This window comes from Lynx canadensis, chromosome B4 (assembly GCF_007474595.2).
Source record: "Lynx canadensis isolate LIC74 chromosome B4, mLynCan4.pri.v2, whole genome shotgun sequence".
Lineage (NCBI taxonomy): Eukaryota > Metazoa > Chordata > Mammalia > Carnivora > Felidae > Lynx > Lynx canadensis.
The window spans coordinates 951837-969153 of record NC_044309.1 but is presented as its reverse complement, the minus strand read 5'-3'; the positions used below and the strand labels follow the sequence as shown (position 1 = coordinate 969153).

The window sequence follows — 17317 nt, the reverse complement described above, 5'->3', positions numbered from 1 at the left end:
CCGCGCAGCCTGCCGGACGAAAACACCAACAGGGACGTGGCGTCGGTCCCCATTCCCGCGGAAACCTTCCACCCTTGCTCTGGCCGGTCCTCGGCAAGCAGGACGTCCCACCCGCGGAAGCCGTCCGAAGTCTCGGCCCCGGAGGTCAGGTGACTGCGCAGAAGTAGGCGCACAGACGTCACGACGTCTCAGAGGGCGAACGTGCGGGGACCCCTGACTTCTAGGGGCCCCTGACGCAGCGCCCGGGGCGCGCCGACTGGCTGATGCGGTCGGGGCCACTCGCCCAGCCGTCCATCTCGGGGCACCGCCGTTAAAACTGCCCCGCAGCACAGCGGGCTCCTCACAGCGGCCGTCGGAGAGCGCCGGCAGCATTGGAACCAGCCCACCCGGCCAGAGGCCCTGCACGCGCCATCGCGCGACCCTGACGTCTGGCGCAGCCGGCGCGCGATTGGCTGGCGAGCATGTGGCGTGCCCTGGCGCGAGCGCTGATGGTTGGGCGCCCGGCGCCGAGGGGCGGGCCCCAGGTCTGGGGGCGGAGCCTGCGGGAGAGGAGCCAGGCAGAGCGAGCTTTCCCCGGCAGCCGCTGTCGGAGGTAGGCGGACGGAGGTCTTGTGGGGTCCGGGGACCGAGGGGGACCGCGCCGCCCCGTCGCGCTACGTTCTCCGCGCGAAGCCGCTCCCGCTCTTCCTGGGGACTTTCCGTGGCGAGTAAAAGTTGAGGGAAGGCCCGGGAGCCGCCCGTCCAGCAGGGGCTGCGGAAGGCTGACCAGTGGGGCCCGGAGAGGGGGAGGAGGGCCGGGACCCCCCGGGGGGAGGGGAGGGGAGCCCCGGGAGTGCGGAGGGGAGCACGACCGCGAGCCCCCTTGGAGGGGGAAGGCCCGCCGCGCGCCGTCGGCGGGGCCACGAGCCGCTCCGGGGACGTGGACGGACGGCAGGGGTCGGTGACGTGTGTTTGCGCCAGGGTCGCGGGCCAGGTCCGACGGACCGCCACCATGCCCGAGATAGACACCGACGGCCTGGACGAGCAGCAGGTGCAGCTGCTGGCGGAGATGTGCATCCTCATCGATGAGAATGACAATAAGATTGGGGCCGACACCAAGAAGAACTGTCACCTGAATGAGAACATAGAGAAAGGTGCTGTGTCCCAGCGCCCTCCCCTCGGTCAGGCTGGCCCACGCGGCTCTCCGGGTCCGGACGTGTGGTTTCTAACCCTGTCGCGCGCCACCTGTGGTCTGGCCGCAGGGGAGCACCTGTCTCCCCCCGCCGTCACACAGCCCCGGGCCCCCCCGAGCTCAGTGTCCCCGACCAGGAGCGTGGCCAGATCTGGCCACCTGCTCGCCTTCTCCTTCCCGTGGTGGCTGGGATGTCATAGTCGTGCGAACTCACTAAATAGCAGGAGACTATGGAAAAAAGCAAAAGTGGAGCAAGTTCCTAGTATTCCGGATCCCAAGCTGAGAATGGGGCGAATGGCCGGTATTTTCAAACTAAATTAATTGCTTCTCTTTGGCTTTCAGGATTATTGCATCGAGCTTTTAGTGTCTTCTTGTTCAACACTGAAAATAAGCTTCTGTTACAACAAAGATCAGATGCTAAAATCACCTTTCCAGGTGCCTGTGCTTTTAATAAAGTACAGTATTTTCTTGGGAACTGTCACTTGACTCTGTCACTCAGAATTTTTGGGAACCTGGGTCAAAGGGAAACCCTGTGAAAGACTTAACTTCATATTTTGCATAAAAGAAGCTTATGTATTGACTGCAACCTAATAAAAATAAAGATAAAAATTGTTATATATATGTATGTATATTCATATACATCTTTTAATATTTATTTTTTAAAGTTTGAGAGAATGTGCATGTGGGGGAGGGGCAGAGAGAGAGGGAGAGAGAGAATCCCAAGCGGGCTCCAGGTTGTCAGCGTGGACTCCATCTCACAAATGGTCAGGTCATGACCTGAGCTGAAATCAAGAGTTGGATGCTTAACTGAGCGACCCAGGCACCCCTTAGTATATATTTTTATTATATGTATTTTAAGTTTGTATTTATACACTTTGATCTTTCTGGTTAAGAAGACATTAATAAAGAACTTACCTAAACATGTCTGTTTCACAAAATGATTGCTGATAGCTCATGATAACTTATTTAGGAAATCTCAGCCACTTAATTTTCTGTTGTTTTTAAAACTCTTATAAATTTTCTTCATCTTTTAGATTTACTTGGAAGAAAGTTAACCTACATCTATGTTAACATGTTCCAGGTTATTTTACCAATACTTGTTGTAGTCATCCATTAAGTAATCCAGGAGAGCTCGAAGAAAATGATGCAATTGGAGTAAGGCGAGCAGCACAGAGGCGTTTAAAGGCTGAATTAGGGATCCCCATGGAAGAGGTAACCAATTTTACTGCACTACCATACAAGCTGAAATCTTGTTTAGAAAATTGAAATACGTTAAAACATTTTTAATAAAGTTTTAAATTTAAGGTAGTTCTCTGCTTTGTGAACTTGTGAGTTACTGGCCCTAGAAAGCACCTTCATTACAAATTATTTAAATTTTGATTTCCTCATATTCCTTGTCAGAATTTAGCTCAGTGCTGAAGTACATTCATCCGTTAACCAGTATGTAAAGTTTATGAATGGAGTCACCTGGGTGGCTCAGTGGGTTAAGTATCTGGCTCTTGATTTGGTCTCAGTACATGACCTTGCAGTTGGTCAGTTTGAGTCCCGAATCGGGTTCCACGCTGACAGCTCAAAGCCCGCTTGGGATTCTCTCTCTGCTCCTCCCCCACTTGCATGCACTCTCTTCTTTCAGAATAAATAAAGTTAAAAAAAAAAAATAAAGTTGGCTACTTTTATAACGGATGAGTTCAAAGATAATTGGTTTCTTATGGAAATACTCAGGAATATGAACTACAAATCTGATTCTGTAAATTGAAATAATCTTTTTCTTTCCTGGAATTGTCACCTTTAAATAAGACCTGAGTAAATAAAGTATATCTCATCCAGTTAAAATGGTACTTTTTTCCCCAAGAAGTATTATTAAGGTGTGAAGGAGAATGTCACACATCTGGTTTGAGTGACTGTGCCTTTTTTTTTTAATATAATTATTTCAATAAAATCAACTGTTATTTTATTTTCATCCTAGGTTCCTCCAGAAGAAATTAATTATCTAACACGAATTCACTACAAGGCTCAATCAGATGGTATCTGGGGGGAACATGAAATTGATTACATTTTGTTTGTGAAGAAGAATGTAACTTTGAATCCAGATCCCAATGAGATTAAGAGCTATTGTTATGTGACAAAGGAAGAGCTAAAAGAACTTCTGAAAAAAGCAGCCAGTGGTGAAATTAAGATAACTCCATGGTTTCAAATTGTTGCGGAGGCTTTCCTCTTTAAGTGGTGGGATAACTTAAATCATTTGAGTCAGTTTGTTGACCATGACAAAATACACCGAATGTGAATTTCAGGTGGAGATGAAGGGTTAGTAAAATACTGAAAAATTTCTCTACTTTGTAAACTTAACAAGATTTTTTAAAATTTGGTTCCCCGTAAGAACTCTCACTTGGAACACTGATACTTTACAATCAGTATTTGTGTGGAAAAATACAACCAACTTTTTGATTTTATATTACATCCCCCATATGTGTGCATTGCTATTTGTAAAAGACATTTATGAGAGGCTATCGTAAAAAAAGGGCAAATTAACTTGTCTAATCACAGTGCTAACATACTCGAACAAATAAATGAAGCTCTTCAGTTTTCTTATGTTGTGATAAACATTGTCAGCACACTTGAGAGCACTTTGCTCTTTGCCAAATGCATTATAAATCATTAAATTTTTACCATAGTCTGGAAAAATGTACAGTGGGAACTCTTTGCTTAGCTACTTCAAAACAGTCCAAGTTAACATTCTGTGTGAGCAGATTTAACTAGTAGAGCAGGTTCAAGGGAAATAAAATGGTATATGTCCTGATTTTTGTCACTCTAAGTTGATTTTAGGGATTAATCATTCTGAAAGTATTTTGATACTTAAAGTTGAACATTGCTTTTGGTAATGATATTGGTTACAACTATGCTTTCAGATGAAATCCTGCCATTTGCAGGAACATGGATGGAACTGGAAGGTATTATGCTGAGTGAAATAAGTCAGAGGACAGATAAATGTTTTCACTCATACGTAGAACTTGAGAAACTTAACAGAAGACCATGGGGGAAGGGAAGGGGGAGGGAAGGGGCAAACCACAAGAGGCTCTTAAATACAGAGAACAAACTAAGGGTGGATGCAGGGGGTGGGGGGTTGTGGATGGGTGATGGGCAGTGAGGAGGGCACTTGTTGGGATGAGCATTGGGTGCTGTATGTAAGCCAATTTGACAAATTATATTAATAAAAATTTTTTTAAAGTGTGCTTTCAGAATTACAGTGGACAGGGTTGCAGGTACCCCTGCAATTAGTCAAGCATACAACTCTTGATCTCAGAGTCATAAGTTCAAGGCCCACATTGGAAGTAGACTTTGTAGAATTGGAGTGGACAGGCTCTCTGTAAAGGAGAAATTGGGTCAGATCAGACATCCTATACTCGAAGACATCCTGTACTCTACAGGATATCTTTGACACTTGACATTTGGGTTGGATAATTCTTCGTTGTGAGGGTTCATCCTGTGTGTCAAAGGATGTTTAGCAGCATCCCTGGGTTCTACCCACTAAAAGCTATTAACACCCCTGCCCGTGACAGTCACAATGACACCAGATGCCACTGTCTCCTGGAGGACAGTTTCCCCCAGTTGAAAGCCACTGTTCTACAGAGTCAGGCCATATTGTAGAGGGAAAAAAATTCATAGACTAATGTCCATGTTAAATAGATCTGGGTTATAGAATATGTATAAATTAATATTAAATTGTACTTTAATGCACTTTCTAAAACTCTTGCCATAGATTTCTCAGATTTGGTATCCTAAGACAGCTGTCTTATCAAATGCTGTGTAATAATAAATAATGAAAAAGATGAAAAATTATTAAAGTTAAATATATATTTTTTAATATTTATTTATTTTTGAGAGAGAGCGAGCGAGCAAGTTGGGGAGAAACAGAGAGAGAGGGAGACACAGAATCTGAAGCAGGCTCCAGGCTCCAAGTTGTCAGCACAGAGCCCAACATGGGGTTCGAACCCACGAACCGTGAGATCATGACCTGACACAACCAACTGAGCTACCCAGGTGCCCCACAAAGCTAAATATTTTATAAATTCAGTAGAAAAATCCATTTTGTGTTAACCCTGAACAGTTAACTTAAAACCTCAGGCAAGGGGCGCCTGGGTGGCGCAGTCGGTTAAGCGTCCGACTTCAGCCAGGTCACGATCTCGCGGTCCGTGAGTTCGAGCCCCGCGTCGGGCTCTGGGCTGATGGCTCGGAGCCTGGAGCCTGTTTCCGATTCTGTGTCTCCCTCTCTCTCTGCCCCTACCCCGTTCATGCTCTCTCTCTCTCTGTCCCAAAAAAAATAAATAAACGTTGAAAAAAAAAAAATTAAAAAAAAAAAAAAAAACTTCAGGCAAGACCATGTGGCAAGTATTAACTTTATTGAAAAACAAAAAGAATTACATTTTGATATTGTTGTCTGGTTGGTTAAAATTTTTTTTTTTAAATTTTTTTTTTTCAACGTTTATTTATTTTTGGGACAGAGAGACAGAGCATGAACGGGGGAGGGGCAGAGAGAGAGGGAGACACAGAATCGGAAACAGGCTCCAGGCTCCGAGCCATCAGCCCAGAGCCCGACGCAGAGTCGAACTCACGGACTGCGAGATCGTGACCTGGCTGAAGTCGGACGCTCAACCGACTGCGCCACCCAGGCGCCCCTGGTTGGTTAAAATTTTAATGCCATAATAGATTAACCCACTTAGGTAGCTTAAATATGATAAATGTCATATAGCTTCAAAATGCATTTATGATTTCTAGTTCTTTAGTTCTCTGGCAAGTTTTAGGCTGCCAGCCATGGGTGAGTAACTCAGTAGCTACAGTGGCTCGTGATGGCTGTATTGGACAGTAGATCTGAACATTCTGTAAATGCTCAACAAGTGGTAGACATTGCTGCTGTTCTCTGAAACACGTAAGTATGAATGTTCTTTGACCTGATGGACTCCTTATAACTCTCAGCTTTTTAAAGCCAATGAAACTTAAATTTAAAAAAACATTTGTAAGAAGTTTTCATTTATCTATTTTGAGAGAGAGAAAACATGAGCAGGGAAGGGGCAGAGAGAGGGAGAGAGAATCCCAAGCAGGCTCTGCACTGTCAGCACAGCCCAACACAGGGTTCAACCCCACGGACCGCAAGATCATGACCTGACCTGAAGTCACATGCTCAACCGACTGAGCCAGCTGCCCTGAGACATTTTTAAATTTTTATCCTAAACTTTAAAGTCCACAGTCTCCAAAATATATAACCGACAGCCCCTTTAAGGGTCAGAAGTAGTCTTCTATAAAATTGATTGTTCTGCCCTCAAACCTATATTGGCCAGAGAACAAGAGCAAAAAACGAGACACTAGGGTGGGAGCACGAGTTATTCTCCTGCTTGGTCCCCACAGAGTGGACAGGCACAGATGACAAGTCAAGTGGCTTTGGGAGCTCAGAGGCCTGTCAGCAAGTCCCTGGGCTGCACCTCACATAATTCTCAGGGGGAAACTGTCCTCCCGTCTGCTCTCAAGAGCACACTTGCTGGACAGTTTCATTCCAATCTGGGGGACCTTCCCAGGGAATGGGGGGCCCATGGGGTGTTTGTAGTATTTCAGAGCACCTCTTCCCCACTCTTCAGCTGGATCCTTCCTGGACTTCTCTCCAAACTTTCACCGAGTGAACTTGAGACTGGATTTGTGTGCATTTAAATATACAAAGAACTATGTTTTGCATACTTACCTTTAATCCACATGCTTTAGACTCCCAAATTTAAATCTCTATGGAATTCTATTTCGTACTGAGATGGCCCGCCGTCTCTGTGACAATTCTATGTATTTATTTTAAAGATTTTAAGTAAGACGGTCCTGGACTGCGTCCTGACTGGCCTGGTTCTGCTCTTGCCTCCTGATACCTGTTCCCAACACAGCAGCCAGGGAGTGTGCCCTTTGACACTTGCTTGGCATGCAGCAGAGGAAACCCGTCAGTGGTTGCCCCCCACCCCGCCCATGACATGCCTGGCACCACTGTTCTCACAACTCCCCTTGCAGCCAGCTCTGCGCAGGCCCTGAGGCCCTCTCGCTGCTCCTGCTCTCACTTAACATCTTTAAACAACTTCTTCCTGAGAAAATTTGTTTCCAGACATATCCATGACGCACGATTGTTCAAAACCACTCAATATTGGCCACATCAGTGATGCCTAATCTGACCATTACCCTCCTTTCCTGGTTTTTCTATCACTTACCACCCTGTAATATACAGCATGTAATTTACTTGTCCACCAGGGATGTGAGTTCTGTGACGGCAGGGGCTTATTATTTCTTCCAACTATTTTCAAATTTCAAACCTACTGAAAAATTGCAAGGACAATATAACAAGTCCCCATATACCCTTGACAGATTTGTCAACTGTGAAGTTTGCCACACGCATGTGTGCTGAAACACTTACAATTTATCATAGATAAGATATCACAGAGGGGCAGAGAGAGGAGATAGAATCCAAAGCAGGCTCTGCGTCATCAGCACAGAACCCGACGTGGGGCTCAAACCCACGAATCATGAGATCGTGACCCAAGCCGAAACCAAGAGTCGGATGCTTAACTAGTTAACTGAGCCACCCAGGCACCCCTAGGTTTATTTATTTTGAGAGAGAGAAAGAGGGCATGCATGCATGGGGGCGGGGCAGAGAGATAGGGAGAGAGAGAATCCCAAGCAGGCTCCATGCGGTCAGTGCAGACCCACGCACTGACTCACAAACCTCGAGATCATGACCTGAGCCGAAACGAAGAGTGATACACTTAACCAATGGAGCCACCCAGGGGCACCTTTGATTTGTTTTTTTTTGTTTTTTTGTTTTTTTTTTCAACGTTTATTTATTTTTGGGACAGAGAGAGACAGAGCATGAACGGGGGAGGGGCAGAGAGAGAGGGAGACACAGAATCGGAAACAGGCTCCAGGCTCTGAGCCATCAGCCCAGAGCCCGACGCGGGGCTCGAACTCACGGACTGCGAGATCGTGACCTGGCTGAAGTCGGACGCTTAACCGACTGCGCCACCCAGGCGCCCCTGATTTGTTTTTAAATTGAGAGGCCAGGGACACCTGGGTGGTTCTGTCAGTTAAGCGACTGACTTTGGCTCAGGTTATGATCTCATGGTTTGTGGATTCAAGCTCCGCATCAAGCTCTGTGCTGACAGCTCAGCGCCTTGAGCCTGCTTCAGATTCTGTGTCTCCCTGTCTGCCCTTCCCCTGCTCATGTTGTGTCTCTCAAAATAAACAAACATTTAAAAAAAAAAACAAAAAAAAACCCTGATCTGGTTGTCTTTAAAAAAGAGGCCATATTAATGTATATGGGCTGCGTTTCTTTTTAAATTGTTAAACTAGAGGTGATTTTATTTAATCTGGGAAATAATTTGCCTTAAAGGCCTCCTGATCTGGATAGAGTTCAACTACGTATAAATTCAGATGGAGAAATGTGGGATCTAATGTGGAGGCTAACTTTATTAACATTAGAGTTTTGTAAGGATATATATATAATCCTAATTTCTAGAGTAACAAGTACACTTTGTATTACTTTCAAATCAGCAGAGGGACTAATGTAAGATACAAAATATTTCAAAAGAAGGCAAGCAGGACAGCGATAAATATATACAAGGACAAATTAAAAGCACAAAATAAGAGTGCTTTTAAAATCAAGTCTGTCAAATATATGACAACTTCTAAGATTTACTCTCTTAGCAACTTTCAAACCTACAATACAGCATTACTAGCAATGGTCACCATGCTGTCCATGGCATCCCCAGGATATCACCCACACCACACCCTCTGCCTCTGGCAACCACCGATCTGTTCTTGGTATCTATGAGCGTGGTGTTTATTTAGAGTCCACAGATAAGTGAGATCACACAGTATTTGTCTTTCTCTGTGTGGCTTTTTTAAAACTTAGCCCAATGTCCTCAAGTTCTGTCCAGGTTGTTGCAAATTGTATTCTTTTTTAATATCTGAGTAATATTCCATTTCATGTGTGTGTATTTATACACGCACACACACACACATATACATACTGTCAGCAGAGCCCAACATGGGGCTCAATCTCACAACCATGAGATCATGACCTGAGTTGAAATCAAGAGTCGGACACTTAACTGACTGAGCCCCCAGGGACCCCGGAACAGCGTGTTCTTTTTAAAAACGCACTCTGAGATTCTCTTCTTCTCTGACATTCTGTAATATTGCACAAAGGGGTTTAATGGCATTATCAGCTATAATGGAGTATTAAATATATGTCATCCAGCATTAAAATCCAAGCCTGTGATTTCTATTTTTAAGTTTATTTATTTTGAGCGGTGGGGAGGGGCAGAGAAAGAGAGAGAAAATCCCAAGCAGGCTTGACACCAGCAGCACAGAGCCTGATGTGGGGCTCAATCCCACAAACCGTGAGATCACGACCTGAGCCCAAACCAAGAGTCAGATGCTTAATTGATTGAGCCACGCAGGCACCCCTATCATTTCTATTCTTAATTTTACACTGAGCTGTGAGGCAAGTATACATTTCACCACCCTCCTTGGTGGATTAAGGGAAGGCTGCGTGTGGTTTTCTTAACCAGCCAGTTATTTCAGTATTTGGAAAAGTCCTCACTCAGAGAATACAAGCAGGTGCAGGCATGCCTGCACACTCACACTGAAGCCGCCATATACGGAGGGGCTCCAGGAGCTACTCAGCTCCCCCGCCAGGTTTCAAAGAGAACACGGTGCTTCTGTGGGTCTCTGTGACCCTGGATTTAAGGGTGGTGTTTCATGCCTTTCCTGTCCCTGCTTTAATGGTGTCCAAACCTTCTCCTTTAGACAAATGCCTGGAGGCATTTGTACTGGGGGATCACTGGAATCTTTGATTCTGTAATTCCCACATATTTTCTAAAATCCTTTTTGGAATAAGGCAAGCTTAAAATTAAAGAGAACAAAACAAAAAAGGAGACCCAAACAGTGGTAATGATTCCTGAAGCCTGTTTTATCTTCACACTCCACTTGGGCACAGATGATGCTTTCCAGGGATTGCCAAAAGCCCGTGGAACAATGGAAATCAGAAATGTTGGTGTGCTGTAAGTTTTCCATCATAGCGAAGTGCAAATTATAACACGTTCACCCATTCCACGTCATAACTTGGGCCGCTGGAAAGAACCTGGCTATGTGCCAGTAGTCACTCCTCAAGACTACGGCTAAGGATGGGTCCCCCCACGCATAAGGGGAAAAAAAACCAAGCAGAAGATTGGAGGCAACAGTGCCCAGCACCCCCGGGGACCCTGAAGAGCGCCTCGATCTGCCAGCCAGAACAGAAAGCCTCATGGTCCCCAGCAACGGGCAGATACTCACGAGTGTCCTGTCTTGGTGGAAGAGTTCGCCTGGATTTAGGACTGCTTGGTCTCACCCAACACATCCTGAAAGCAAGGCCTGAAATGATCCAGCTTTCCAAACAGTTCAGCTGCACCCCAGCTGGAGTCTAGGGGTAACTACATGCAATCCAATATCGAAGTCCCAGTCCTGCCTTTCCTGGTCTTCATTCCATGCTAATCCATGAGGTGAACAAATTCCACCACTGTCCTGGACTTGAGAAGATCAGCATGTATTTTGGCTTAACCTGCCAATGTGAGAATGTCTTAACTCACGCGGAACTCACACGGAACACACGCATGGCGCTGATGGCTGCACAAGCATGTGAATGTTCTTCGTGCCTCTGCACATACATTTGGAAACGGTGGGTTTTATGTGTATTTTACCACACACACAAAACAGAGGGTAAGAGGCTGAAACCCCAAGTTCTGAGAGCGTCAAGCAGAGAAAGGATCTTGAGGGTATGCTTTAAGTTAGGGTTAAGTTGTTAAATGAATAAGATTAAATTTCTTTTTGATAACTGTGGGAGAAGACTGAGGCAGAGGTTGGAACAGGGACAGAAGTTCAGCACAAATAAAGGTAATGTCAGATTTTCTAGGCGAGGGCAGAGTTCCCAAGTAGGCAGCCTGCAGCCAGCATGGAGGGTGCTTATAGGAGCCAGGGACAGGAACCGTGTCACCCAGACAACCAGACTCGCAGGTGTGCAGCTGGCTGGGCGGGGGACTCAGGCTCCCTCCCGAGAGGCAGGGGCTTGGGCCCCAGGTGACCGCAGAGCGCTTCTCTGAGGCTGCAAGGCCTGGACCAGAGGGCCAATTCTCGCCCCGCCAGAGAAGGTCTTTGAAAATTGCAGCTGTGGTGAACCGCCCCTCTCCTTGGGCTGCCTCCAGATGGAGTGACTGTAATTTACTATCTCCATTCCTGTTGTCTTTCTCCAGATTTCCAGTTGTCTGTAGAACCCTTACTGCAACAGAGGAATCTCCCGGCACGCCACACGACCCCGTCCTTAAGGCTGCCTGGGCTTTTCTGCCCTGCTGGCATCCACGGCCACCTCCAGCCAGTCCCATACCCCTTTGATTGTTGTAGCCTTGCGGCAAGTTGTACACTCAACAAGTGTGAGTCCTCCACTTTTATTCTTTTTCAAGATTATCACGGCTATTCCTTGAGATTCCATATGAACTTTAGGATGGACTTTTTATTTCTATAAAAGCATGGCTGGGATTTTGGTAAGGGCTGCACTCAATCTGTCTACCACTGCGGGTGACATCATGTCCTCCGGCACAGGAACGCAAGAGGTCTTTCCAAGTTTGCCTTTGCATTTCTTTTGGCAATGTTTTATGCTTTTCTGTGTACACATCATTCACCTCCTCGGTTAATTCCTAAAAAAAAATTTTATTTTTTTTCATGCTATTGTAAATGGAATTATTTTAATTTAGTTTCTGGGTTGTTCATTGTTAGTGTATAGAAACATAACTGATCCTGCAGGCGCCTGGGTGGTTCAGTCAGTTGACTGTCTGACTCTTGATTTTAGCTGAGGTCATGATCTTGTGATTTGTGAGATCAAGCCCTGCATCGGGCTCTGTGCTGACAGTGTGGAGCCTGCTTAGGATTCTCTGTTTCTCTGCCCCTCCTCTCTCTCTCAAAATAAACAAACATTAAAAGAAAACCTGATTTTTCAAAAATTTTTGTTTTGTTTTGAGAGAGAAAGTGGAGGAGGGGCAGAAAACGAGGAAGAGAGACAGAGAATCCCAAGCAGGCCCCGCACTGCCAGTGCAGAGCTCAACGTGGGTCTCGACCTCACAAACCATGAGATCATGACCTGAGCCAAAATCAAGAGTTGCATGTTTAACTGACTGAGCCGCCCAGGCACCCCTAAAACATAACTGATTTCTGTAGTTTGATTTTATATCCTGCAATATTTGCTGAGGGTTTTTATTTTTTTGTGTGTGCAAAATACTTAGGGTTCCCTACATATAAAATTGTATTGTCGGTGAACAGAGAGGATTTAATTTTTCCTTCCCAATTTATATGCCTTTTTCTCGCCTACCTGCTTTGGCTAGGACTTCAGCACTGTTGAATAGGAGTGGCCAGAGAGGGTGTGCTTGCTTGTTCCTGATCTCAGAGAAAGTTTCAGTCTTTTGCGAGAGCACAATGTTGGCTGGGGTTTTCCAGAGATGGTGTTTATTACGCTGAAGTAGTTTCCTTTTATTCTTAGTTTTTTTGAGTGCTTTTATCATGAAAGGGTAATGAATTTTGTCAAATGCTCTTCCTGCATCGACTGAGAGGGTCATGTGGTTCTTGTCTTTCACCATGTTAATGGGCTACATCAGTCACTTCTGCAGGTGGACCCATCCTTGACTCTTAGGAACTTCATATGATCGTGCTGCATAATCCTTACAATGTGCTGGTCACCTTGCAATGTGGTTGGAAAGCCTTTTGTAGAGGACTTTTGTGTCAATATTCATGAGGAATATTGGTCTCCAGTTTTCTTGTGGTGTCTGTCTGGCCTTGATGTCAGGGCAATACTGGCCTCATGGAAAGAGTTAGGATGTATATCCTCCTCTTCATTTTGGGGGAAAAGTTTAAGGACTGGTGTTAGTTGTTCTTTTACATATTTGGTAGAATTCACCAGTGAAGACACCTGGTCCAGTGTTTTTCTTTGCTGGGAGTTTTTGCTTTTTTAATGGTAAAACCCTTAAACATTAAATATACCATATTAATCCATTTTTAACTGTGTAATACCAGTTAAGTATATTCACATTGTTGTCCAACAAACCTCTAGAACCTTTACATCTTGCAAAACTGAAACTCTGTACCCAGTAAGCACTAATTTCTCCTCCTCCCCTGGTTACCACTCTTCAATTCCCTCTTGCTAGGATTTTGACTACTTTGGGTACTTCAAGGTGGACTCCAGGCATTTTGTCCTTTTGCAAATGGCTCCTCTCACTTGGCAGGGTCCTCATAGTCCATCCATACTTCACATGTGTTAGGGCTTCCTATCTTTTAAAGGCTGCACAATACTCCTCTGTGTGCATTTGCTATTTCCTGTATCCATCCGTCCGTCCGTCCATCCATCCATCCATCCGTCCATCCATCCATCCACCCACGGACTTCTGCTTTCTGCTAGCGGCTACTGTAATTCTGCAAGAGACATGAGGTTGCATACGTCTTCGGGATCCTACTTCAAATTCCTTTGGGTTTATATCTAGAAGTGAGGTTGCTGGCTCATGATGATTCTAACTTTTGAGGAGCCTCCATACTGTTTTCCAGAGCGGTTGCACCAGTCTGCATTCCCACCAATGGTGCACAAGGGCTCCTTTCCTCCACAACCTTGCCAGCACCTGCTATTTCTCGGGTGTCTGTCCTAGTGGGAGTGAACTTGTCGTGGATTTCTCTATAGTACTGATTTTCTGCATCTTCTCATGTGCCTGGTTGGTTATTTGTGTATCTTCTTTGGATAGCTGTTCCAAGTTTTCTGCCTTTTTTGTTTGTTTATTTTTGAAAGAGAGCATGAGCCAGGAAGTAGAGAGAGTAGAACAGAGGATCTGAAGCAGGCTCCACAGTGACAGCAGAGAGCCCGATGCAGGGCTTGAACTCATGAACCATGAGCTCATGACCTGAGCCAAAGCTGGATGCTCAACTGACTGAGCCACCCAGGGGTCCCACCTTTTTTTTTTCTTTTTTAAATCCAAGTTAGTTAACATACAGTGTAGTAACGATTTCAAGAATAGAATTTAGTGGTTCATCGCTAACATATGACAGCCAGTGCTCCTCCCAGCAAGTGCCCTCCTTAATACCCATCACCCCTTTAGTCCATCCCCCAACCCAGCACCCCACCAGCAACCCTGTTTGTTCTCTGTGTTTAAGAGTCTCTTATGGTTTGTCTTCCTGTTTTTATTTTTCCTTCCCTTCCCCTATGTTCATCTGTTTTGTTTTCTAAATTCCACACGAGTGAAATCATGTATCTGTCTTTCTCTGACTTGTTTTCCTTAGCATAATACACTCTAGTTCCATCCACGTTGTTGCAAATGGCAAGATTACATTCTTTTGATCGCCTAGTAGTATTCCATTGTGTGTGTACACACACACACGCACACACACACGTGTTTATCCATTCATCAGTTGATGCACATTTAGGCTCTTTCCATAATTTGGCTATTGTTGATTATTCTGCTATAAACATTGGGGTGCACGTGCCTTTGAATCACCATTTTTGTATCCTTTGGACAAATTCCTAGTAGTGCAATTGCTGGGTTGTAGGGTAATTCTGTTTTTAACTTTTTGAGGAACCATCATACTGTTCTCCAGAATGGTGGCATTAGTTTGCATTCCCACCAGTAGGGCAAAAGAGTTCCCCTTCTCCACATCCTCACCAACATCTGTTGTTGCTGGAGTTGTTAATTTTAGCCATTCTGTCAGGTATGAGGTGATATCTCCTTGTGGTTTTGATTTGTATTTCCCTGATGATGAGTGATGTCGAGCATCTTTTGGCCATCTGGATGTCTTCTTTGGAAAAATGTCTATTCATGTCTTCTGCCCATTTCTTCACTGTTTTTTTGGGTGAGTTTGGTAAGTTCTTTACACATTTTGAATACTAACCCTTTATCTGATATGTCATTTGCAAATATCTTCTCCCATTCTGTTGGTTGCCTTTTAGTTTGTTGATTGTTTCCTTTCCTGTGTAGAAGCCTTTTATCTTGATGAGGTCCCAGTAGTTCATTTTTGTTTTTGTTTCCCTTGCCTCTGGAGACATGTCAAATAAGAAGTTGCTGCAGCCGAGGTCCTGTTTTCCCCTCTAGGAATTGGCTTCCTGTCTCACCTTTAGGTTTTTCATCCATTTTGAGTTTATTTTTGTATATGTTGTAAGAATGTGGTCCAGTTTCATTCTTCTGCACATTGCTGTCCAGTTTTCTTAACACCATTTGCTGAAGAAATGGTCTTTGTCCATTCGATTATCTTTCCTGCTTTGTCAAAGATTAGTTGGCCATATGTTTGTAGGTCCATTTCTGGGTTCTCTATTCTGTCCCATTGATCTAAGTGTCTGTTCTTGTGCCAGTACCATACTGTCTTGATGATTACAGCTTTTTAATACTTTTAAAGTCTGGAATTGTGATGCTTCCAGCTTTGGTTTTCTTTTTCAGGATTGTTTTGGCTATTCGGGGTCTTTTCTGTTGCTATACAAATGTTAGAATTGCTTTTTCTACCTCTGTGAAGAATGGTGTTATTTTGATAGAGATTGCATTGAATATGTAGATTGCTTCGGGTAGTATGGACATTTTAACGATATTTGTTCTTCCAATCCATGAACATGGAATGTTTTCCCATTTTTTTGTGTCTTCTTCAATTTGTTTCATAAGTTTTCTATAGTTTTCAGTGTATAGACTTTTCACCTCTTTGGTTAGGTTTATTCCTAGGTATTTTATGGGTTTTGGTATACCCTTTTTTTCTTAAGTAGGCTCCATGCCCAGCATGGAGCTCAATGCAGGGCTTGAACTCAGGACCTGAGATCATGACCTGAGCCAAGATTAAAAGTCAGATACTTAACTGACTGAGCCACCCAGGCACCCCTTCTGCCCATTTTTTAATGAGATAGTTGTAGTGGTTGTAGGAGTCTCTTAAATGTTCTGGATATTAATTTTATAAGATAAATACTTGCAAATGTTTTCTCCCATTTCCTAAAGCTATCTTTTCACTGTTATTTCCTTTGAAGCACAGAGATTTGACATCATCCCATCCATCTTTTTGTTTTTGTTACCTGCACTTTCCAGCTCCAGAATACTGGGGGCACCTTTTTCTTTTCTTTTTTTTTCTTTTTGCTGGTATTTCTATTTTGTTCATACTTCACTTTCCGGACTCTGTGCATGTTTTCCTTTAACTGAGTGTCTTTATGATGGTTGTTTTAAAGGTTTTGTCTGGAAAGTCCACCATCTCATCCTCCTAAGAGACAGCATTTTTTCCGTTAATGGGCCATATTCTACTTTCCTGCTTTTTTAAAGTATAACTTGTGATTTTGCTGACAACTGGACATTTGAATCTCATCATGTGGTCACTCTGGAAATCAGATACTCTCCCTTCACCAGAATGGCTGGATTTTTTTGATTGTTGTAAGGGTGTGCCAAGCCAGCCAGAGGTGAAAACTCGAGGTCGTCTCAGTTCTTCTGAGTACATGTCCTTCCCTGGGCAATTGTTCCAAATTCCCTTGAACATGGATTTGTTCTTCTAAGTCCTAATCCTTAAATGTTTGATCTACAAAAGAAGTACAGCAAGACAAATACAAAAGAAAAAGAAACAAGAACTGGCCTTTTAAACTCCCTGAAGCAGATTCAGGGGATGGGACTATAAGAATGGGAGTCTCTCCCTGTCTACACCTCCGCCACCAAAAGCAGCAATCCACAGTCTAAACCTAGAACCCCAATCTGTGGGGGACAAGGTTCTTAGCACCCACTTCGACACCCACAAGCAGCCACAGTGACTACCACAGGGCTGGGGTGGGGGATATGTGAACATTAAGCCATAAGGGCTAAAACGGACCAAAATTAACAGATTTGCCAGCCTAGTTCTTCCCTGCAAGACATGAGCCTCCAGAGAGACTTGACTTCCAGAACAGTTACCACAGGCAGATTCTCTGCGCCTCTGCGAAGAGATGGGCTCCTGGGGCCTCCCCAACAGCACATGCGTTTGTTTCTCCTAATGAGATCTTAACGAATCTTTTCAGTACACATAACACAAAAACCTTACTTTGTATCCCCAAAATGCAGCAGCTCTTAAGACACACCTGTG

General features: G+C 44.5%; 1 protein-coding gene across 3 annotated transcripts; it reads left to right on the top strand.

The window, feature by feature from the left end:
• Positions 1–227: 227 nt before the first annotated feature.
• IDI1 (isopentenyl-diphosphate delta isomerase 1) lies at positions 228–3968 on the top strand. Of its 3 annotated transcripts, none has more exons than XM_030321991.1 (5): positions 233–592; positions 961–1133; positions 1514–1606; positions 2253–2383; positions 3138–3968. In XM_030321991.1, exons 1-5 carry the CDS (start codon positions 462–464, stop codon positions 3453–3455), a joined length of 846 nt encoding a protein of 281 aa, XP_030177851.1. In that variant the 5' UTR covers positions 233–461; the 3' UTR covers positions 3456–3968. The 3 variants fall into 3 exon arrangements, with proteins under 3 accessions (XP_030177852.1, XP_030177851.1, XP_030177854.1); XM_030321994.2 differs by having other exon boundaries at positions 565–713; XM_030321992.1 differs by lacking the exon at positions 1514–1606 and having other exon boundaries at positions 228–592.
• The last annotated feature ends 13349 nt before the right edge of the window (positions 3969–17317 follow it).

Excerpts from the sequence above, each read along its gene's own strand:
- IDI1 (XM_030321991.1), top strand. The coding sequence starts at position 462 with ATGTGGCGTGCCCTGGCGCGAGCGCTGATGGTTGGGCGCCCGGCGCCG. Across the intron at positions 1,134-1,513 it reads GAATGAGAACATAGAGAAAG|GATTATTGCATCGAGCTTTT; the intron begins GTGCTGTGTCCC and ends TTTGGCTTTCAG. Across the intron at positions 1,607-2,252 it reads TGCTAAAATCACCTTTCCAG|GTTATTTTACCAATACTTGT; the intron begins GTGCCTGTGCTT and ends AACATGTTCCAG.